At 44.3% G+C, this 25,211-nt stretch overlaps 1 protein-coding gene across 7 annotated transcripts in view; it reads right to left on the bottom strand.

Annotated features, from left to right (window-relative positions):
• RBM33 (RNA binding motif protein 33) overlaps positions 1-25,211 on the bottom strand; it is a 126,958-nt gene that overhangs the window by 58,452 nt on the left and 43,295 nt on the right. For all 7 annotated transcript variants that reach the window (XM_078059789.1, XM_078059790.1, XM_078059792.1 and 4 more), the window contains 4 exons: positions 19,259-19,430; positions 13,718-13,926; positions 10,203-10,491; positions 4,190-4,248 (listed from right to left, as the gene is read on the bottom strand). In XM_078059789.1, the coding sequence (XP_077915915.1) occupies positions 4,190-4,248; positions 10,203-10,491; positions 13,718-13,926; positions 19,259-19,430 (729 nt within the window). The remainder of the gene's footprint in view (positions 1-4,189; positions 4,249-10,202; positions 10,492-13,717; positions 13,927-19,258; positions 19,431-25,211) is intronic.

Here is a 25,211-nt window from a genome sequence, read left to right as displayed (position 1 = left end):
GGGGGGGGGGGGGGAGGCGGGAGCTCAATGCCAAGAGCTAAAGCAGTATTTTCCAAAAACATCAAACATAAGGATACTTTTCTTATGATATTTACTACTTTGACATTCAAATCTTTGTCTTAAAAACTGTTTATTCAATTCTCTCAGTAAAATTCACCAATAGGAAATAAAAATACTAGTTCTCCTACTATATCACGCATAGCCTAGAATACCATATTTTCATCTAAGATTTGAATTTTTCAAACAATCTTAAGTAATTCTATGAAAAATAGGTTTAATATTAGGTTGCCTAAGACTTCTCTGATTTTTAACTAAAAAACTGGAGGCATTTCCACCTAATACAATTTCTAGGTGTACTAGTTCCAAATTAAGAATTTCTGAAGTTTTCATAAAATTGTCAAACAAAATGGATTTTTAAGAAAGTAAAGCTTACCACTGTTGGGGAAGAGCAGGAAGAACCTTAGCATTAATACCAACTAGATACTAATTCCTTAAAATTTGGAAATTTAGTGGTACTTGTACTGACTGCCTTTTTTACTCTTTAGTCAGATGGGTAGAGCTGAATTTCTCTACACTTAAGTGAGCGTGATGTAATTCTCCAGAGCAAATTCACATATGTATCACTGAAAACAACAAGTAAAAAACTAAATTATATACCCCTTCTCCAAACTATTCATTTCATATAGGGTTCATCATGGAGTCTGAGTCAGTAGATGTCCTTGGCACACAAAAGGATGTGAATTACAGAAATGTACTAAGCAAAGTGAAGTTCACTGCAATCCTGTCTTTCCCCGGCCTCAGCTCCTTTAATGAATGCCCGCTTCTCCTAGGACAGGTGGAGTTCTTGCTGACAGCTTCAGAAGTCCCTGATCTATGTCTGCAGATCAGCTTCTGTACAGTCCTACTCGCCCTGTGCCCAATAGAGATGGCCTAGCCCTGGGCCTTGTGCACACAAAGTGCAGATAAATAGCGGTTAAATAAGTGACACAGAAAATTAATACTGAGAGATCTTGCTCCAAGACTGCAGTGAACTTCACTTTGCTCAACAGATCAGTGTAATTCACAGCTGTTTGTGTGCCAAGGAAGACTACTGATTCGAACAGACTCCATGATGATTCCAAAATTAGGCTTCCTAACGTGAATGTTTTATCAGTCTGGGGGTCTTCTTACAAAGCAAAATTCAGTTTAGCGAAAGTAACAGGCAGACCCCAGGGCAAACTGCCATCAGTAAGAAATCTCCAAGGGTCTTTGTTAAAACACAGCAATACTATCCCCACTAGTTTTATAATTTTACTCGGCCAAAACTGGCTTCATTGAACTATGCTAGTCTGTTTTATGGTTTAGGACCAGCACTAGGCAGAAGCACTTGGCATGAAGGAGAAACTCACATGCTCACAAAACTACATTTACACTGACAGCAACCAAGTTCAACCTAGTAGAAAAGGAAAAAACAATAATAAAGATCTGGTCTATGTAAAATAACAGGAGATGGCCCAGAGTTGGTCCCCCTTCTTAACGATATTTTAGTGCACTTTTTAAAACATACTACCTCTTGTGTGTTTTTTTAAAAAAAAAAATCTTTTTACGTCATCTCTACGCCCAACGTGGGGCTCCAACTCACAACCCCAAGAGCAAAAGCTGCATGCTCCACTGCCTGAGCCAGCCGGGCGCCCCCAGCTCGCGTCTGTTTTTTAAAAATCGATTCCACATCTGATCACCTTTTTTAAGGAAGACCGAGTACAGAAATAAGTAGAGCACTGCACTTTTAAGACCACAGGTACACTGTAACCGCAGCTTAAGATCCAGCATTTGGGACTTAACAAAAGGTACAAGACGTGTAAGACACCGATAGACAAGTGAGCTAAAGAGAGTCTCCTACTCCTGTGTAGCCCAGCCACCTCCTGCCACCCGTACATATTGCCCATCTCAAAAATAACAACAAAACCAGACATCACACCTTGCAGAAAACTTTTCCAAAAGCAGTTCAACAGTATTTACTATCCCCAGAGTACTATAGAACTTAAAAATAAGTTCACAATTTCAGGGTGCGTGGCTGGCTCCATCAGTGGAGTGTGTAACTTGGTCTCAGAGTTGTGCGTTCGAGCCCCACGCTGTGTGTAGAGACTACTTAAACATAAAATTAAAAGAAAAAAAAACAACAACAGTAAGTTCAATTTCTCAAAGAAATATTCTTCTGGGGGCGCCAGGGTGGCTCAGCAAGTTAAGCATCTGACTCTGGATTTCAGCTAAGGTCATGATCTCAGGGTCGTGGGATTGAGCCCCTGTGTCAGGCTCTGTGCTCAGTGGGGAGTCTGCTACTTTCTCTCTCCCTTTGCCCACCCTACTCATGCTCTCTAAAATAAATAAGTAAATCTTTAAAAAAAAAGAGAGAGAAAGAAAGAAAAGAAATTTTCTCTTATGATCCTCTTATCCTCCAGAGTATTATGCAGTTTGCTTCTTCTAGGATTAGATAAAATTATATGTGCAGAATGGAAAAATAGAAGTAGATGAAAATTACAAATGATTATCTAATTTTATATTAGTAAACACATTTTTATAAAAATATCAAGTACATACAACACTGCTTTGTTTTTCTTAAACTACAATTGGTTTTCACATCAAATTTTATCTCTATAATGCAAACAAAACACAAAAACAAGTCTAATAATGATTACAACACAGCTGCTTACATTTCTGAAAAACAGCAAAAAGTACTTAAAATATTAGAACTTTATAGTAACTAGAAGTTAAACTACTTCACCAGAAAAAATGTATCTAACAACTAAATCACATGTGCTTATCATTGGACCATGCAATTAATAAACCCTCGCTGTTATAGCAAGTGCTTTGAACAGAGAACTGTACTCAATAAATACCACTTAATTTAAAAAACCTAGTTTTTAGTACTTCGTAAGTAATTTAAAGGAAAAATTAGTTAATATGGGGGAATAAAACCATTAAGAATCAGTTTTAGAAATCATAATTCATAAATAACTACAAATCAAAGACGTTTCTAAAAAATATTCTGAACTTTAAATCCAATACTGATTTTATTTTTGAATAATCTTCTAACTATACACCTAGAGCCTTCATTAAAACTTTTTTGCTAAACGCCTTATAATAAATAAGCTATCTACTTAAGTGTCAAAGCTAGGGTCAAATAGTCTTTCAGATATTTCCTGAAATCAGAGATTATTCAGTCTCAACAAAACTTTATCTGTTTTACATAAAAATGATACTAAAATTTTATGATCTGGTCCATTTTTTTTTCAACACTATAAAAAGAACATGTCCTCACTGATTTAACGAAACCAAGAACTAATAACAAATCTAACCCAAAACTCAAAAAAAAAAAAAAAGAAATTTATTTAAACAGATACAACTATTTAACAGACATTTTTCTTCTAGTTAAAATGTATTAGAAGAATGGATAAACTTAAGGAAAGCATACCAAAGTATGGAGGGGGGAGAATCTGTACTTTCTTATAAAGATACTTTAAAGAGAAAACCTTCATTTTAAACTATAAAACCAATAGCTCATTAAGACTTTTGAGGTTTGGTTGTCTGCTTTTTTTTTAAGCAAGTAGAGATCACTTTTTTTTTTTTAAAAGATTGATTTATTTATTTGAGAGAGAGCATGCATGAGCAACCGGGGGGGGCGGGGGGGGCAAAGGGAGAGAGAATCCTAAGGCTGAGTGCGGAGCCCAATACAGGGGCTCAATCCCAGGACCCTGAGATCATGACCTGAGCTGAAACCAAGAGTCGGACGCTTAACCGACTGTGCCACCCAGGCACCCCGAGAATTCATTATTATTCCCTAGAATTTCACACACACATACCCACACGTACACAAATTCACATGCGTGTGCGTGCACGCACACATGATAATAAAGCAAGGCCCTTTCTCACTTAATGTACGGCAATAATGAAATCAAAATTCATACTCTAAGATGAAAGGCACTGTATGATGATCCTGATTCAACACTTTTACAGTTAAACAAAATTAATTCCATTCTCAAAAATCCATTGACCTTAAGCTTTTAACAAACATTTTCCACTGCAAAAATTGTCAATATTTACAAATCTTTAAACTTATATTTAGTTGGAACCACTTGTATTTGCTGTATTAATATTTCTTAGTAAATGTATGCTCATCCCTATCAGAGCAGAAGGAGCAGCTGCTACTCACTGGGAATCTCTGGGGCCCCACAGCAGGTCTCGGCTGGCTCGGGACTGGCAGCAAGGGCACTAGGAAGAAAACACCTTTGGTTACCAACACTGTTTACTTCACAAACAAACCCACTGAGAAAGGAATACAGTATGTTAAGTTTAATAAAAAATATATACCATGTGTAAAATACATGTAATACATTAAGTTTACACTTAACCTAAATCCCATACAAGGGAAGGGAGAGCAGAACTTGCCAGCATACAACGGCATATGCAGAAGCTGAAATTTCAGCAGGGAATTCCTATTTAGCACTAAGATGTTTTGCAATAAAAAAAGAGCTTACTCCTCTAAAATAAAAAATGGCCTTGTGTTTCACATCCATCACCCAGTTATCCAGACTATCTACTCCAGTTACGGTTTCTGACTCCAATCAAATACAAATTTAAATCTAAATCCTCTAGAATCATGGGGGGGGGGGGGGGGAGGAAAACACACATACCCATGGTAGTGTTACAAAGAACAATCTACTATGCCAAGACTTTCAGTTTGGTTTTGTTGTTTTTAAACAAGCAGAACTCCAATCCATCTACCGGAAGAACACAAAATCATAATTTTAAAAAACAGACATTTTATAGTAGGGAAGAAGCCACATGTTAGTTTTATACCCTGGGGCTAAATAAGGTATGCTCAAGCTACTTAAAACATATGCATTGTACTGATCTAGATTTTGGAGGGAAAAAAAAAACAACAAAAACAAACCACCACCCACCTAGGGACTGCTCCACGGTGGTGCGTGGTTATCTTTCATTAAAATGTGCTGCCAGATGCATGTAGTAAGCTCTCAGGTGGTCAGGTGTTACGGCTGAACTGAGGCCCCCTCCCAAATGTGTGTGCTGAAGTCCCAACCCCCAGTCCCTCAGAACAGGACTGGATTTGGGCTATGGACCTTCAAAGAGGTGATTACAGTAAAACGCGGTCATGTGGGTGGGCCCTGATCCAGTGTGACTGGTGTCCTTACAAGAGATTAGAACACAGACATACAGAGAACAACCAGCCATACGATACAGAGAAAATAAAAAAGTAACAATATCACATACCAAATTTTTAATTTAAAAAATGTCTGCTGAATAAGAAATAGACAAATTATACAGCTTAAAGGTCAAAATTACTTCAAAAACAGAACACTAAGATAAATTTTCTTTACTACAGATACTCAAGGAACTCCAGACATCAAGCCTTATAATGAGGGTCAAACTTCCTCGGGTTCAATTTAAAGTGATAGTGTTTTTGGAGCAGAGTCACGACCCATCAAACACAAAGTGTGGCTAAAAGACACTTACCTGGATAAAATGTAAAATGGCAGAAGTCCTGAGAGAGAGAAAGAGAGAGAGAGAGAGGGAGGAAGGGAGGGAGGGAGAGCGAGCCTAATCCAATAAATCGAAATTTCAGAATGAGGTCAATCTGAGAGACTTTACATAGAACAGGCTCCAGCCCCCAGATCTATACAGCCCTCCTAAAAGGCACTGGGGGAGGGGGAGGAGTTCATCAATTTATCTGAAACAAGACAGTAGATTGTGAAGTGGAGAAAGAAACAATTAGAGTATCTCTGACCTCAAAATATTATAACGAAAGCAAAGGAGAAATAAACTACATATTAAACAATATAAAGGTGATGGTTTTTAAATTAAGTACCAAATATAAAGTACCCAAACCTTCAAGACTATGTGCCACTAATTTTTAAACTTGGCATTTAAACATCAATTCCTGTCAGAAACCTCGAATACAACAAAAAGATTTAAAAAAAAAAAAATAGGTCTCTTTAACTGGGGCGAATGAGAACAAGAAAGCTAGGAGTGATCTCTGGGAAGGAATCTGATTATAATTAACAGATTTCTTACACAGAAGCCTCTGGTTAGTTGGCTTGCTTTTCTTTCTTTTCTTTTTTAAAGTAAACTGTAAAAAGCAACAAAAAAGAAAAGAAGGGAAAAAGAACGAAAGTTGACAAACGAGAGCACCTAAGGACAGCGTGAGAGGGGCAGATCAGAAATCCAGCCGGGAGAGAGGGCCTCGGTCAGACTGCCAAGGCCTCTGCCAAGTGCCCCTCAGGAGCTCTGCAGTCTCCCGGGCTCGTGAGCAGGGGACACTTCCAACTAGCTGCCTTCCTCTGTGCCGTGAGCAGAAGAATTTGATACTTGTAATGGAGGAATAGGATACTACACCATTCTAGCTGAACTCTGTACTCGGAATATTTGATATTTAACATTTATCTTTCTGTTGTTCCGTGTATTTAATGGACTAAACTGAGTAAGTTTTTAACTCATTACAACAGTTTAATAGGGAAAAATCTAGAAAACAAGTTAAATTTCCATCAAAACTGGTTAATTATAATATGATGGAACCCTCTTCATCCCTGAAAATGTGTGCCATCGAGAAGAGACGTGCTTACGCTGCTACTTTTTTAAAAACATTTTCACGTACCTTTCAACGGCCTGTGGCTCTGAGACCCTGGGGTCTCAGATGCCCTGTGCACAGGAGACATGCAGACCCCGGCAGCCTCCCTCAGGAAGAGCTCGCTCGTTTACTACGGACACTCGACTCTTCAACGGCGCCCTGCGTGTGTGCCCAGCCAGGACAGGGCTGCGCTCTCTCCCCGCATCAGCCTAGCTCAAGATCAAAGGTACGCTAACGAGAAGGAACGGGGGCTCTACAGCAGCCAGCTTCATGGTGAAAAATCATTTAGCAGGTTCGAAGAGTGTAAAAACTACTGTCAGAAAGCTGATCTTACATTTACTGAACGATGAGCCTTGCGGCGCAAGGCCTGCATTCTGTACCTGTCAGGCTGCTGACTTTTTGGCAAGGCACACTGTTTTCGTATCTAGAAGACGTCCTGGGGTTTCCTTGGAGCTTTCCCACTCCGGACGTCTAATACTGTTTGTTTGTATTAGGCTGCAGGAAGTCTGCGCGCCCTCCCAACTGCCAGTTTTCCACTCAGTGTTTATGAGGAAATACCCAGTAACAGATGCTGACCTCAGTAAAATTCCTCTGAAAACCGACACCGACTGCAGGTGCCTGTCCTGGGAAGCCACGGTGGCAAGGGCCCCTCTAATGTGGGGGTTCGTGCATCCCGCAGCTGCCGCCGGAGACACAGGCCGGGCGCCAGGCACAGGACGACGGCAGGGAGCGCGGCAGCCGCACCGCGAGCCTCAGGAGCGCAGAGCCCCGGCGGAGGACGAGGCCAGCAAAGGATTCCAGTAGGAGGTGGGGACAGGCGGAGCCTGCCGGGGGGTCGGGACCCGCTCTGACTCTGCCTCCCAGGTGTGTGAAACAGGAGCGGTCTCCCGGAACACGCCCGAGGCCAGCCTGCCGCCATCACCCTCACAGCTGTGCTCCAAGGGCAAAGCGCAGTCTCAGAGGGCCTCCGCCCACACTTCAAGTCCCATCTCCGGCTTCTCCCCAACTTCTGCAACTACGGGATTGCAGGTTCAGTGTCAGCGGAGCCCATGGGGGCCTCAGCCACCCCCTTCTTGCTCAAAGGGAAACCGAACGCTCCCAAAGATGAGGCTGTTTTCCTCCTGCCGGCTCTGCAGGTGGGGCGGAGGCCCTCAGGGCTGCCAGTGCTGTTTCAGACCCCAGCTCCGGCTCTCGTGTCACCCGATGGGTCACGCCTACCCCCAGCGGCTGTCCGGCTGCTGGCCCAACGGCGGCTCTCGCGCCCGAGAGTTCAGCTCCTGTCTGACCACTGTCTCCAGCCCTGTCTTTAGTCTTGACAGAGACCATGCTTCCCGTACCCGGCCTCCTGGGTCCCCGACTACCGTCCTCCATCCCTCTGCGGCCACATCCAAGACCTGGTCGTCGTCAGTGACCCACGTTTCCGCAATCTCTACGCAGCTCCCTTCGACCTCACCACCTCACTCTCTCCCAGTGACCGCTCCTCCTTTTCACCTGTGACAAGCAACGCCACCCTCTACTGCTGCCAACACCTGGATTCTGGCAAATGCAAAACTGTGTCCATGCCACATACCCACGCTGTGATCTGATGCCAAGTTCACCACCACACAGCTCAAGGGGGCTTCAACACAGCCTACTGTCCCCCGCCAGCCCATCCACTCCTCTACTCCCCTAGACGGAGACTCCATACCTTCTCTCCCCTCCTCAGACCTGCAACACTCCCCCTCCCCTGTGTCCCGCCATGCCCGCAGCCCTGCCGCTGGGAGCTGGGTCCTGGCGAGGACCAGTCCCCCCACGCCTGCATCCATGAGTTCTCTCCTCTTCAACTGGCTGCTGGTGTTCCCAGCTGAAAATAAGAAACCTTCTCTCAAGCCCACTTCCTCCTACCAATTACCATCCAACTTCTTTTTTAGCAAAACACCTTCAAAGACCGTCAATGCAATGCCCTCCCGTTTCCATGCCCCCAATCTCTCCCTCGCCCACCTAAGTGAGGCAGGCACCTTCCCCATGACACCACAACCACCTGTCAAAATCCCCAAGGCCCCTCTACTGAGGGCGGTCATCGGCCTGCAGCCCACCCCTCCGCCACTCGCCCCCCACAACTCTTTCGGCTTCCTCCTGCCTGCCCCCTGCAGGGCGCCCAGCTGTCCAGTTCCAGGCCTCGGGCTCTCCCTACACTTGCACTTCCCTCCTCTGGGGCCCTCACTGGGTGCGGACTCTAGACGTGCCTGTGTGCCAACCACCCCACGACTTGTACGTGAACCCAGACGCCCCGTCCGGACTCCTACCAGACCCCTCCACCCGCAGGGCCCGCTAGCACCCAAAATGGAGCACGTCCCGAACAGAACTTCGGGTCCTCCCCCCGCAAAAACCAGTCTCCCCATCACAAGTGGCGGCAAGTCCAGCCTTCAAATGCATCATTCCTGCCTCCTCCCTCCCACACACCCATCCAGTCCATCACCACATCCTGCTGGGTCTGTCCTCAACTCTATCTAGCATCTGACGGCTCTCCACCATCACTGCCACCGCCCCAGTCTGAGCCGCTATCATGTGTGGCCTGGATTAGTGTCCTCTTCCCCTGGCCGAACGCCGGCTTCCACCCTTGCCCCCTAGAGCCCATTACCAAAAGGGCAGCAAGAATGACCCTTTTAAGACAGAAACCGGATCACGTCGCTCCTTAAACACACACTGCTTAAACTCCTCCAGTCACAGCCCATTTTGCTCAGAGGAAAAGCCACGGCTCTTAGAAGGGCTTGAGGTCTTACGTGACGCGGGTCTCATGGTTCCTCTCTGCTCTTATCATTCCACTTATGTCACGTCATCTCTTTTTGGTTTCTGGAACACCCAAGGCATGGTCTCACCGTCTCTTGCTGATCCCTCTGCCTGGGATCCTCTCCCCTGAAACAGTGACATCCCTGGCTCTGCAACCTCCCTCAACTCTGACATCTGCACCAAGTCCCACCCTCGTCTCCCAAGTTACACAGCCGACCCCAGGCCCTTGCTCTGCTCTCTCTGTCCGCTAACAGGCTGCACACATTCTTCCCGTGACGTCTCCTGCTCACTGCCCGTCTCTGCCAGAAAGCAAGGTCACCACTGCAGAAAGCTTATCTGTTGTTTTTCAGCAATATATCTCAAACGCCAGAGATAGAGAAGTATCTCAATCAACGTGTGTTCAACAGCTGCATGAAGATATGCTCCATATCCACTGCTCCAAAGCGGCCTGCTGGCTTCGGCAACACGTGTCCGTAGTAACACCGGCGGTCATACACTGAAAATGACAACTAGCACACACTGAGTGGGATGCGCTCAGTGTGCAAACATTCCCACTAGAGAACGTATGAAGAATACCAACTCGGGCACTCGCACAATGACCTCTGCTGCCCGTGAAAGTTAGAAGTTGCTCAGTGCTTTCCACCACATCATAAGAGGTACAAACCCTTGAGTAACTGAGCTTGGCCCGTCGAGCGGGCGCGTGTCGGGGGCAGGGCGCAGCAGAGGAGCCAAGCCGTCCTTACAGACCTGCCCGTGCGCACGGCCTGGCCACGGGAGCCTGCGGCCCTCCGACAGCAGAAGAGACACGTACCTTGGACGGGCGTCACCACCGCCCCTTTGAAGTGGGGGTTGATGTGTATGTTCTTAGGCTGCTGCGGGGTCACGGGCGGCGGGGTCAGCATGCCCCTGGGGGCCTCCATCTGGGGCGGCACGTGCACGCCCGGGGGCGGCGAGGCGTGGTGCGCGTGCTGCAGGGGGAGCAGCGGCTGCAGCTGCTGCTGCTGGAACAGACTGCGGATGGGCTGCTGCTGCGCGGGCGGGGGCGGCGGCGGCGGCGGCGGCTGAGGCTGCGGAGGGGGCATCAGTCTTGGAGAGTGCGTCTGAAAACCACGAAAAGAGAGAGACAAATTCACAGAAATCAACATTCAGAAGAAGAGTAGGGGAAGGCTACCGCCTCACAGACTCACGCTGGCTCGAGAGTACGCGCACGGCTGAGAAGTACGTTCCCAGCGACAGCCTGGACGAAACCGCAGGGCCACTAAGCCGCACTGCCCGTTCCCAGCGAGCACCACCACCTCACACTGGGACCCAGCCTCAGGGCAGAGAGGGAAAAATCGTGGCCTCAAAATAACGCGCATGGATGCCAAAGACTTAAAAACTCCCGGTTCAGCCAACCAGCCCGCCCAGAGCAAGCCAAGCACCGCGCCGCAGGCAGAGCCCCAGCTGCCCTCGGCCCCCCTGCAGCCAGGCCTGCTTCTCCTCCTCGGAAAACCAGGGAAGAAAGCCGGGATGGGCACAAGCAGCCGTGCCGGACACCAGGCCTCCGGGAAGAGCCTAGCTCTCCCCCGAGGGGGTGGGAGAGGAGGCGGGAAAGGGGCAGAGACACACCTGCTGGGGAAAGCAGGACAGCAGGTGGCCACAGCCATGGAGACAGAAGATGGACGGAGGCAAGGGTGTGAAAACAGACACTCGAAGCCGTCAGGGGTCCTGGGGTGGTCCGGTCAGACAACATTCCCGAAGGGAGGGAGGCGGCCACAAGCGCAGCGCCCGCCGAGCGCAGGGCCACCCCGTGTCGTTAAGCACCCATCGCAAGGTCCGAGTGCAAAGTAACTGGCCTCCCCCTGACAGTGCGCTGAAGGGGGTCCTCATGACGACCCTGCTTTTACAAATCAGGCAGCTGGTAAGCAGAAGCCCTGGGAGTAGAACGCAGACCACCTGATTCCACTAGTCCTGCTCGCGGCCGCGCCTCAGACCGGCCGCACTAAGCAGCAGAGGCGGGGCCGCACGACAGACCACGTGGTCCAACGCCCAGGCCACCTTCCCTGCCAGAGCACCAAACGACAGAGGCTTCCCAACTCCAGGGCCGCCGCAGGACCCGTCGCTCCGGCACACAGCACGGGTATGAAGAGGACTTACGGCCGGTGACGTGGCGGACGGAGCTGGCAGCGACTGAGACAGACCACTCAGCAGGCCGCGGCAAGAGCTGAATGGAAGAAACGGCCACGGCTGGACCAAGAGCAACAGGGAAAGAGACATTTCAGAGACACAAAGAGAATTCTGAAAGCAAACCGTCTATGGCCTTGGTCTCAGAGAGGACTTTTCCAGAGATTCCAGTGTCAGCCTACATCCACGGCTACGCGTGCTCCGAGAACCCAGTGTGCTCCCTCTTCTAACTCGTGGCAGGTGAAACGTGCACCTCTGCACAGGACAGTTAGGGATCCTGTCTTATCACCACGAACAGAGGGTCATCTGAGTCAGATCTGAATTGAACTGACAGTGAACACAATGCAGGGTCATCCACTCAAGAACACAAAGGCGTTTTAAGGAAATCCCGTGTTTGAAACAAGTGAGGTTAGGGGCTGTAGGCCACCCGTGTGGAGAGGCACGGGACAGCCAGAAAGCACGTGGGGAACGCAGAGCTGGCAAGAGGTGAGGGCTGGAGACTCAGACTTGCACAGAGAGGGCTGGAGGCAGGAAGGCGATGCCCCCCCTGCAGGAGCTCTAACCCAAAGGAGGGCTGACAAGAAGGCAGCTGAAGGAGACAGAGGAAGGAGAGCACAGCGCAGCCCTACGTAGGAGAGGCTCAGGGTGCAGGAGGTCAGGGTGCCCGAGGCGCCAGAGCGCGGCAGGAAGGACCAGCACAGGGGAGGCAGCGATTCTCAGAGCACCCTCAGGAAGAAGTGAAGGGAGCGGAGCCCAGGCAGCAAGGGACCAACCTAAGAGAATATACACTGATGCAAGGACGTAAGAATATCGTTCCCAGAGCTCTGGAGAGTCGAGCTGCGGTGGGGAGTAACCAGGATCAAGAGCGTTTGTGGTCTGAGGACAGACACAGGTGGGAGCAAGGTTAAGTTCATCTCCGACAACTTTGGTCCTCCCAGTAAATGAAACTGTAAAACACCACGACTAGCAAAGGTGGGCACAGAGCTTACAGCCCAGAGCACCAGGAGGCCGAGCAGGTCACACCACAGGCTTATCCCCAGTTCACAGTGAGCTGCAGAGCCCACCTCGGCTGGCAAACCGTCTATGGCCCAGGCCATCTTCCACTTGGCTAACAATGTTGAAGCGCTCACAGTTCCTCTCAGCCCAGCCTCTCTTGCAGGAGGCTGGCTGGGCACACCTCCTCTCTTTGTGGATAAGAAAAGTTACCCTTCCAGGATCACAGAGACACAATTACACAAAAACAGGTCCCCCTGTGTGGCTGCCCCCCTCTCCTCCAAGGCCAAAATAACCAAACTGGCTGCTCAATACATGGCAAGCGGAGGCTAAGGGTGAGGGTATGGAGCAGGGAAGAAAAAGAAGAAACGAAAGGTCCAGCCTTTCTGCTATGTGAGAAGCTTAAGAATGAAAACAGTTGCTCTACCTTATTTCACAAGTGAATGCATCCTAACATTGAATATTTCTACAAAGAGGCGAAGTGTGACTTTCCCCTAAATTCAGATAAAAATGTAGGAGGGACATGTGGTAGATGGAGACTGACTTCTAAAGGAAAAAGCCATAAAATCCTAAAGCTAACCAGAAGAACATAAAAATCACTACAATTCCTTTCTTTGCTTGTGCGATATCTCATCTTTGAAAGGCACAGGAAATGCAAATTGAGCTGAAATTCCAAGTAGATGATTATGGACAGGACAGGACAGCTACTCTACGAGAAACCGCTATACTTGAGGAGAAACCTCTGGTAAACAGTATAAAGGAAAGACTATTTTGAAAAAACACACCAACACCGCCTGGATTCTACATGTGACACAGCCACCGTTTTGAGTAGGGGTGCTCAGGAACAGCAGTCCGCTCCAAGAAGGGAGAGGACAGAAGCCAGGCTCCTCTGTGGTTCTTGTCACTTGAAGACTTAAGCCTCTTGTTACTCCCTTCTCCGTAAGTAGCTGTGTACGGAATTCTTCTTGTACTACTCGAATACCAGGAGAGATGAATTTATAAGACCACTGGTGAGATCGCATTATAAAGAAACTTTCGCCATTATTCCTACTACGAAACCTTCATTTCAGACTAGGAGATACACACCAAGTATGAAACCCACAAAGGCACATTTTCATTTGTTTCATTTGTCCTAAAGTCTCGGACTATCACAATAAAACTAGACATTACCACGCCAGGAGGCTGCGTCGGAAGCAGGGCAGGTCTGTGATCTTTTATTCTCACTCGCTCGCTGTTCTCTCTCCTCTGGTCTCCCATTCCACGACACACCACAGAGCCTCCTCTCCTTCCTCCCCGCCTCGAACCATAGCGCCCCTGCTTATGCTGTCGCTCTCTTTCTTCGAATTCAAGCAATGCAGCTTTGGCTTCCGCTGAAAGCTCTATTTGAAAAGATGCACATATGTTAGATACCTTCAAATAGCCTAAACTAGATTTACAGGGAAAAACAGGGAAGATACACATGACCAGACACCCCAAAACAGCAAGTGCCTCAGCCCCAGGAGAGAACTAGACTGTCGGCAGCAAGCAGGGTCCAGCCAGCGACACTCACAGCCGTTACATGAACACCTGTTAAGTGAAGACATGCCCCTCCCGTGTACCGTGTACTGAGGCACAGGAGCCATGGTATTTTCACTTGAAACCACAAAAATGTGCAGAGGGAAGCTAAAAGGAAGGGGCCGGGGCCCGACTTCACACAGCCCTCAAGCTGCTGCGATCCCTTCCTCACGGCCGGCGGGCTGCGCAGGGGAGGAGCGGGCTCGGCCAGGCCCCTGCCACGCCAGCACAATGGCCACATGAGACCAGTACAAGCAGGACGGGTGCGTGGCGGCACACAGACTCCAAATGAAGAAATAAAACACATTCCTGCTTGTTCTGACGTAAACAAGCTATTAATGAAAACACTCGGAAATCAATTTCCTACAATGGAAAACTCATTATCATTTCAGATTTATCAAAAAAGACCTTTACTCTGTGAAAAAAGACTTCTATCCATGCAGTCTGATATGGAAGTTATATCGGATGAGAGCAAAGTCACAGAAGAAAAAACTCATTAATGCAAATGCTTGTGGGACACCCAATGCTCACCTCTCTGACCAATGCTTTAAGGTCACAAAAAAACACGGACTCTGGCCCTAAAAAACCTCAGTTGGCACATTATTCTTAATTCCTAAAAGAGAAAAGCTGACTTATTCATATACGGTTCCTTTATTTTAAAATATCTGAATTGTGATATCTTACATTAACAAATATACACCTTCTAAAGGTTTCACCGAATCCCAAAAGACATTCTTACACCTTCTTCCACAGTGAAGGGCAAATTTTAAACATTACCAGTTCATCTCCTACCTTGGATTCCCTAATCATCTCCAAACTCTTCCAAAATCTCTAAGCCACATTTCATTTTCTTGATATTGTTTCTATGGTATTCCCCTCCCCTTCAAATAAATCTAGACCCCATTCAAAAGCAAATTTAATCTCCTCTTAACAAGCACAGACTTTTACTCTAATCTTGACTACATGATTGGTTCACATACACATTTTATGCGGTGAATCAGCAATTATTTTTCTAGTGGTTCTAAGTGTCAAGATTAATTTCACTATCCCCAGTAATAAAATGGTTTCAAATGACATCTTTAATCAGCAAGTAAAAATGCTTTCCTCCAATTGAGACAAGCTGTCACAAAAGGTCACCAAAATATGACAGGATGGAAATTACATTTGTAACTTCAACTGAAATGTTAATTTCCTCTTAAGTGTTTTCTGAACTATGTCCATATTCTAAAGTAAAAAGATATAGCTCAATGTAACAAAGTTTTACACTGTATTGTCCTTTTCTAAAACGTGCTTAAGAAAAACATTTGCATACAATTTTTATAATAGTTGGACTAATACATAATGAATAAATATTTAGAGAATACACAGCTTATTTGGCAAAATAAAAATAACAAATGATAGTCTGAATTCTTTTTTTAACAAGAGAATTTGAATCAAGCAATTTGTAAAAAACCTTGCTTGTAATACAAGCACCACTGTGTAAACTGAAGGCAGGATCCTACTGCTGCCACTATCAATCTTGAACTGTTTATTACTAGATGAAAACATTCTTCCCACAGATCCTTGGCCTTAAAAATAAAATTAACTAAGGGTATTATTTCAAGAGAACATTATGTGGACATGATAAGAATGTTCTTTGGGTTAAAGCAGTAAAATACAACTTAACATATTACATGTGCCAATGAAATTTAGAGTATTGCAAAATCTAGATGCCTACTCATAGACTAATGCATAAAAAAGGCCTAACTAACATGAATGTAGTCTTCCGGGTACTGCACGTACTGCTCTCCAAGAGAACCTCAGGTCCACCTCCTAGGGCCAAAGAACCCACAGCTCTGAACTTCTGTGCTGAGACTTTAGAAAAACCAGTCACTGACACCTACTTTTTAGAGATGGCTTTTGACATTTCCATTCAAAATACCTCACTCCCTTACACAAATCAGTTCTAGAAACCCTTCTCAGCTGGGTTCCACAGGAGAGTTAAGCCCTTAAACCCCAAGGCATCCCCTGAACAGAAGAGCGAATCTATCTGCTAAGCATGTGGTTTTGTACCACCCTCAGGGAAACTGAGAAAAAGTCACATTTTCTGAAAGGCTTAGTTCCCAGAATGCTGGTTGAGCTCCTTACTTAAGATCTTAACCTACATGAAAGCCCCAAATTCTACTTGAATTCAAAATACACATCAGCGACTGTGTACCAGGTTCTGTAGCCGCATACAAATCCGTGGTTGGCCCACTGAAGGACAACGTCCCCAATGTGAATTTGGGAACACCTAAGAGAGACCCAACAACACCCTTGTAGGTTCTGAAGGGAACTCACTACCCACATGCAGACCAAAGGGTCAGGAACGGGGGATGGCCAGAGCGTGATTTCAGTCTTCTTTTTAAAGAGTGGAAGGTTCTCAACATTAATCGATGATATAACAAAACCATTTTTATTTGTATTCAAAATGTTAAAAGACATCATTTGTCAAGAAATACATAACATATGAGACAACGTAGGGACTCTGGTAGCAAGATATTTTAATCCCATTACAAAAAGCGGGTAAACAGCTTTATACAGTCAAATAAATCTAAGTATTTCTATACAGAACCTGAAACTGATATCTCTATCACCAGGAGCATACAAATAAACTGACGGGTAAAACTTATGCAGATTTCTAGTTTACCAAATACTGTAGCAGCTTCTCTTTCTCAATCAATATTTTCTTATATGTAAAACTAACCTTTTGTTGGTGGGTGGGAGTGGGATCAGGGTAATAAGAGTGCACTGTTTTAGGAAACCAATCTGTAAATGGACAGAAAAATCCTTTTTGTACTGGGAATAAGCCTAACTTTGAGTTACTAGAAAACTCATGTTTCAAACACTAAGCTTGCTTATGTCAGGGCTCACTCATATGGAGCAGAGAAAGACACATTTAAGCACCATTTCCACTTGCCCTATTACCTGGCCAAATCTGCAGGAATGCATTATTTCTTAATGTTTAAAAGAATGGCAAATGTCCAAACTGTTTATGCTTACAGCCCCTCTGCCTCCAGACTCTCTTCCCTTGTATTTAAAGGCTCCGGCTTGCCTCCCACTAACCCCTTCCAACCTCTTCTCTCAGAAGGTACAAATGACCCTGAAAAGAGCAAAATGAGGCAAAGGTCCTGAGATGTAGGAATGGAAACAACACGGATGATAAACACAAGCAGGAGGGACACCTCAAGATGTGCTGTCAGTGCCTGGGGCAAGTACAATGCACAGAGAGAGATGACCCCACCTGAGGACAGGAGGTGGGCAGAGGCCTCGAGGTTCAGGGGAAAGTGACCTCCACCCTGGCCTAGAGGGAGCTGGCCACAGACAGGAGAGGCCCTTCTTGGTGTTTGCCAAGTGATTTCACATCCTTAGAACCTGTAGCTACCCCAGTTATGTAACAATGCCACAGCCAGGACAAAACCACAGAAAAGTGATGAATTCATCCCCAGCCCCAAACCTATGCCGCTTCTCTAATAAGATACTGCCCACTGCCCTCCGCCGTTCAGCCAGGGGCACCCACTCTCCCTTGTTAATCTTACTCCAGCCCAAACCTGAGAGGTCTGCTCCAGTATGTAATGTTACCAATTCCTCCCACCGGAAGATACATTTTTGTTTTTTTCCCCTCCTCCTGTTTTCCCAAGGCCAACTTCAGATCCTCTTTCTTAGAAACTTATGTTGTCCTGCTTCAAACCAACAGGCAACTTTACAGCATAACTTGATTGAAAAGTCCAGGGAATTCTTGGGTCAAAAGCTAGAGGAGGAGGAAATCAGAGGGCAAAGAAGTAGACCGCCAGGAGTCTAACAATCTCTCCATAAATCTCACTTAGTAAAGTAACATGGTAAGTAAGACTGGCTCACTACTGTTAATTTGTACACACTGGGAGCTTGGCGTCCTCAGGAAGAATTCACATCTGCCACTTACAGATCCGTGCTCATGTTTCCAAATGAAAAGGGCCAAAATAATGGTTTAAGAAGTAGTAAATGGGGCGCCTGGGTGGCTCAGTTGGTTAAGCGACTGCCTTCGGCTCAGGTCATGATCCTGGACTCCCTGGATCGAGTCCCGCATCGGGCTCCCTGCTCGGCAGGGAGTCTGCTTCTCCCTCTGACCCTCCCCCCTCTCATGTGCTTGCTCTCTCATTCTCTCTCTCTCAAATAAATAAATAAAAAAATCTTTAAAAAAAAAAAAAAAAAGAAGTAGTAAATGTAGTGACTGATGGGTAGTTTCTTGATTTTTATTTTGACCAAGACCCGAAAGCAGGTAAACCTTGTCCTCTCACCCACCCACCCACCCTCCTCCTCAGAATACAGTACAATATCCCCGTGGTTCTTAAAGTACAGGTTCCAGAGCAGAGGAGCAGCATCACCTGGCAAATCATCAGAAATGCAACTTCCTTGGGTACCACCCTAAACCTACTAAATCAGAAAAGCTGGGAGTGGGTCCAGGAATCTGTTTTAACAAGCCTTCTAGGTGATTCTGTTTGAGAACCACCGCTTTATGCTTTGCAATGGACGCTGGAAAAAAGAAACCACTGGGGGTAGGGTAGGGTGAATTGTGAAAAAGGCTCTCTGCTGATCAGCAACAGCCTGCTGTAGATCTTTAAAAGCAGGGTTTGCTCAGAATGATGTTCAATTGATTACGTCTATAAACAAGTCACCTTATCTCATAAAACATGGAGAGGAAATGACATCGAGAAAAAGAAAATAGAAAAACGATGGTTATAATGACACTCACAGGTACAAAATACAAATAGTCTGGTCCAGAATTAGCCCTCCAGAGGGATCAAATGGCCCTGCACCATCCCTACACCACCTTTCCAGAGCCAGCCAAGACCTGCATGGTATGCATGAGAGTAGGTCCAGGCCATCAGCTCCAAAAGAAAAAGCTATTAAAAAAATAAGCAATCAAATATTTTATTCAAACATTTTTAATCCAGAAGACAGTCATTTTTATAGAATTTACAGAATTAATTTTATAGCACCGTAACTCAGCTCTAACTTCACACAGACCATCCACTCTCTAGATGGCACAATAATCTATGAAGTCGAACTGTTTCTACCTATTTGATTCATCATAATAGCACTATGGAGGAAGTTGAAATGGGAGTGAAGGAGGATGGGAGACAGGCAAAAAAAAGTTACCCAAAGTTTCTGGAATGTTCCTCCTCTCTCTAGTTACATCTGAGAGCCTAATAATTGTTCCTTCTTTCCTTTCAGTTTTGAAACGTAATCGTCCAGATTCTTCATCATCATCATCTTCTTCATCTGATTCTTCTTTTATGTCCTTCTGTAGTTCCAAAGTTTCCATACCTCCCTACAATGCAGACATACAAAACAAAAAGGGAGGGAGACTGAGTTCACATTCTTTTGATTTAAATACTGAAGCGTGATTTTATATATACATATATAAAATCATATATATATAAAGGTTCAAGATGTAAAGATATTGTAAAATGTTGCATGACAAGGCCATGTAAAACACTAAACTGATTCCAGGAACAAATAATCTCAAACATTAAAAAAAAAGTTAGAAAAAGTTCAATTCCTGCTTGTAATTAATATACAATATATACTGTCGTTACTTATACTTCTGAGAGAAGAAACATGAATTTTTTTTTTCCTATTTAAAAAAAAATTTTTTTTTAAGTAGGCTCCATGCCCAACTTAGGGCTCAAACTTACCACCTCGAGATCAAGAGTCATATGCTCTACCAACTGAGCCAGCCAGGGGGCCCAAGAAACATGAATTCCAAAAAGGCCCTGCTGGCCTCAAGTCTGATCCAGATTCCAGCAAAATTCAATATATTCATTAAACTAACACTGGAATTCCATGAGTTATATAACTTATATTCGATGAGAGCATACTCCTTCCTGTCACATACGCCCAACACTTCCAGAAACTCCTGACCTCATCTACCATGATTTTTATTCTAGACACACACCAAACCTGCTGTTAGGTTGGTTGGTTTCTTCAGACTCCAAAATCTTTCCTCACTCACTCTTACCCCCTCCTTTATTCCACTGTCCAGAGTTCATGCCATCGCTGCCTCTGGCTAAGAATACTGCAACAGCAAAACTACTCTTTTTCAGTCACACTAAAACCAGCTTTTATCTTTTATTTTATTATGTCCGCATTCCTACAAAAATACTGCCTAATCTAGTCCCAACTAAAAGTAATTTCTTCATCAACAGTTCTTACTTTACCCCTGATGTTCCCTTTGATACTGACCACTTTTCCCCTTGTACTAGGTCTTAGTGGCCTCCTGCGAGATAAAGATAGGGACTTACGAGCGCCAAGTTCATTTAAATACTTTTTGTACATGTAAAGAAAACAGAATTTGTCCCTTTATTCTCGTAATTCATAACTTTAAATGTCCTTTACTCTTTAGAGAAACAAAGATGAACTACTTTATTAAAAAATGCACAAGACAAAATTTAACATAAACCAAAGATACAACTGTTTTGTATTCTTTTCCCAACATTTTCTGTGCAAAAAGATCAACTACAAATGCACATACTCATTGCTATAAATACTTCAAGTCTTTCACATCTTCAGGGGTTCAAATGCCTGAAGATAAAATGATGAATGTGAACTAGATTTTAAGCCTAATGACTATGATACCACCGCCTTTCAGTATTCTGACATTTAGTCTACCACAGAATTTTACAGTACCAAAGTCTTGGCATTTTGTTGGTTTGAGATCATTGTTTCTGTCCTACTGAATATCTGAAACCAAAATGAGTAACATATATGATGGGGGCGCCTGGGTGGCTCAGTTGGTTAAGCGACTGCCTTCGGCTCAGGTCATGATCCTGGAGTCCCTGGATCGAGTCCCGCATCGGGCTCCCTGCTCGGCAGGGAGCCTGCTTCTCCCTCTGACCCTCCCCCCTCTCATGTGCTCTCTCTCTCTCTCTCATTCTCTCTGTCTCAAATAAATAAATAAAATCTTTAAAAAAAAAAAAAAAACCATATATGATGGACCCAGCTAGATTCATGCTGTACTACACTCAAAGGTAAACTCCTTTACAAAGTACTCTTCCCCACTTCCATAATGCTCCAAAGCAGTGCTTCTCAAATTTAATGTTCATACCCATCACTGGGAATCCTGTTAAAATACAGATCAGATTGTGATTCTACAGGTCCATGGTAGGGCCTGAGACTCAGCATTTCTAACAAGCCCCAGGTGAACCTAACACGCTGGTCCAGAGACCACACGTTTGAGTAGCAAGACCACAGAGGAAGAAAAGAAATGGCTACCAATAAAGCAAAGATTCTACTTCCTACAACGGTCATTTCTAATTCAACCATTAACAATAATTTCAGTTCAAAGACTTTCCAAGCAAGTTTAACATGAAACATGAAAGGCTGAAATTAATAAAGCTTATTCTGCATCCAAATCTCCATTTAAGAAATCTAAAGAGGACAAGGATGAGTTGAAAATTGTTTCTTTGAAACAAATACTACAACCCACCAGAGACAAACAAATCCAGTCTATGACCCAGCAATCGATTGCATTCCTAGATATTTACCCAAGAGAAATGATCATTTATGTTCATGTAAAAAACCTGTAGGAAAATATTTACTGCTCTCTTTTGGATCACCAAAACTGGATCAACAGTAAGTGAATGGATACATAAACCGGATCCATCCAGTGCTGATGAGCAATAACACAGAATGAGCTATTGATACACACATGGGGTGAAATGGCAAAAGCCATGTGGGATGAGAGAAGTCAATCACAATACACTGCCAAGAGTCCATTCACAGGACGTTCTCCAAGAGAAAACATCATACTGGTTGCCAGTGATTAGAAATGGAGGGAAGGCAGGACTGCAAAAGGACAGCATAAGGTAGTTTTTTGAGCAATTCAATTCCTGGAATCCAAGCTTCTGGTCTAAGTCTCAGAGTCCAGTTAAGCCTTGAACTACACAAGCCCAGAACTCACACCAAAGCAGGGCCCGGCCTCGCCTGCCTCAACTACAGCCTACTACTTGACAACCTTCACTGAGCTAGACTCATGCCTTCAGGCACTGATTACTAAACACTGGGCTCAAAAAAAAAAAAAAAAGCATCTCTTTTGGCCATATGATTTACAGAATCAAATAACCTATCTGCCAAACTGCTGACTTTCTCTACAGTTTTTAACAAGTACTAGCTAGTATTCTATTCACAAATAAAGCTCCAATGAAGGGCAGTGTCAGTGACATAAAAATCAAATTATCCTAAGATTCTATTTTTAAGAAGTTAAATACGTGTGTATATCTGTGATCTCATTATTAGGCTTTGCCAAAAATACTCAAAGGCTTGATTTTTAACTACTTAATTATCTAGAAAACTTGAAGATGTAATTGTAATTCTTAACAGAGGGTACACATGAAAACCATCATGAAAGTTCCTTAAAAATAGACAACTCTATCAAAATCTTCTCACATACAGTTGGACCCTTGAACACAGGTTGGAAATGCACAGGTCCACTTATATGTGATTTTTTGGGGGGGTAAATACAGTACTGTAAATGTATTTTCTTTATGATTTTCTTAATAACATTTTCTTTCCTCTAGCTTACTTTATTGTAAGAATACAGCATATAATACATATAACATACAAAATAGGTATTAATCGACTATTTCTGTTATCAGTAAAGCTCCCAGTCAACAGTAAGCTCTTAGTAGTTAAGTTCTGGGGAGTTAAAAGTTACACGCAGATTTTCAACTGAGCGGGGACCAGTGCTCCTAACCCCAGCGTTGTTCATGGGTTAAAGGTACACATAAAGAATTAGAAAGTCTAAGGGGAAGCAAGACCTAGACCTGCATATATTAAGTTCTCCAGATAATTCTGAAATGAACCTGTGATTTCAGCGTTTTAAATGAAAATTCAATATTCTTTCCCAAACCCAAGGGGAAAAAACAGGTAGTTCTCTGAAACGGGGCCGGGGGGGGGGGGGGGCGGGGGTTCGAGAACAGTTTTAAAAAACTTCCCCAAAATTTTTAATGCTTACAGAATATTTAATAGAGAATAATTCTTTATTATACTATGAAATACAAATCAAATACAAATATTAATTCTACCAATAGTGAAAATTTAGGGGCACCTGGGTGGCCCAGTCTTGTTAAGCATCTGACTCTTGATTTCGGCCCAGGTCATGATCTCAGAGTCCTGAGATTAAGCCCTGCATGAGGCTCCGCACACATCGGGGAATCTGCTTGAGATTCTCTCTCTCCTTCTCCCTCTGCCCCCTCCCCACTGCTTGCTCACTCACACTCTCCCCGCTCTCTCTCTCTCCAAAATAAATAAATCTTTTTTTTAAATAGTGAAAATTTACAAGTTTGAAAGATGGAGCAATCAAATTGCACAAAAATTCTAAGAAAATTACAGACCATTATTCTTCATAAATACAGACACAAAATAAAAGCACATGCAAATCCAGCAAAACATAAAAAGGAAATATATCACAACCAAGTGAGGTTTAGCCAGAAGCACGAAGTTGATTTAAGATTCAAAAAAAAAAAAAATCGCTCTTTCTGCCCTCTTTCCATGCCGCCATAATGGAGCACATGAATGTCCTGGCAGATGCTCTCAAGAGCATTTCTGTGTGTGTGTGGCAGTTTTAAGTTATTCGTTTTTAAAATCAGTACTTTTTAATGGAAACAACTTGACCAAAAATCTGTCACAGAATTTTGAGATCCATTAAAACAAAAGTTTAATGAGAAAAAAAACAATGCTGAGAAGAGAGGCAAACGCCAGGTTTTTATTAGGCCGTGCTCCAAAGCCATCGTCCGGTTTCTCACTGTGATGATGAAGCATGGTTACACTGGCGAATTTGAAATCACTGATGATCACAGAGAGGGGAAAATTGTTGTGAACCTCACGGGCAGGTTAAACAAGTGTGGAGAGATCAGCCCCAGATTTGATGTACAACTGAAAGATCTAGAAAAATGGCAGAATAACCTGCTCCCATCCTGCCAGTTTGTTTTCACTGTACTGACAACCTCAACTGGCATCATGGACCATGAAGAAGCAAGACGAAAACACACAGGAGGGAAAATACTGGGATTCTTTTTCTAGGGATGTAATAGGCAGGAAACCTTGTGCGGTGTCACTGTGAGCACCTCCAGCTGTATTAGTGCCATCGGAATAATAAATTTGATATGGTAGTGGAAAAAAAAAATAAGGTTCAAAAAATCAATTTAACTTTCTTACAGAAAAATTCCAAATACATGTAGATAGCACCCCTGCCCCCAAACCCTCCTCCAGAGGTGAAAGTCCAGTCCTTCCCCCCTTGCTTTAACGGCAGACTACTAGGGACTTGCTTCTAAGGAACAGAGCACAGAAAAGGAAAGACCACACTTTACAGACCTACTACCTGTAATTGGCAAACAGGATATGACCACATCATCAAGAACATTGCCAGGGAGGTTCTATACCCAGTGGTATGATGGATGAGAAGGGCACCGAACCTCTGTGGTGTTCCAAAACCCATAACCACAGTGTAATCATGAGCAAAGTATCAGACAAGCCCAGACTGAAAGACATTCTATAGGATACGTGGCCAGTGCACCTCTAGACCAGTATGGTTGTGAAACGCAGGCAGACTGACAAACTGGCACAGACCAGAGGAGACACAACAGTGTGGGCCCCTAAACTGGATCCCAAAACAGTAAGAAGACATAAAAAATGTCTCGTTAAAAGGATATGAAGTCTGGAGTATAGTTAATAGTTCTTAAAAAGTCAGTTTAATTCACATTAATAAAAGAAAGGATAAAAGCCACAGGAGTATCTCAAAAGATGCAGAAAAAGCACTGACAAAATTCAACACCCATTTCTCACTTAAAAAAAAAAATCTCAACAAACTAGAAATCTGATCAAACAAACACAAACCTCCAGTGCGCTCCTATTACTTACTTGATGAAACACTGAGCACTTCCCCTACCATCAAGAACCAGGTAAGAATGAATGCCTTCAGTATTTCTAGTCTTTCAAAGAGGTCAAAGAAATAAAAGCACAGGTAGAAAATGAGGAATTAAAGTGTGTTTATTAACAGGCAACATGATTATTAAGGTATTAGTTTTCCCTCAGTTTGATGGAAAGATAACAA

The sequence above is a fragment of the Halichoerus grypus genome, chromosome 12 (genome assembly GCF_964656455.1).
Source record: "Halichoerus grypus chromosome 12, mHalGry1.hap1.1, whole genome shotgun sequence".
Classification (NCBI taxonomy): Eukaryota; Metazoa; Chordata; class Mammalia; order Carnivora; family Phocidae; genus Halichoerus; species Halichoerus grypus.
This window is presented reverse-complemented; position numbering and strand designations above follow the sequence as displayed.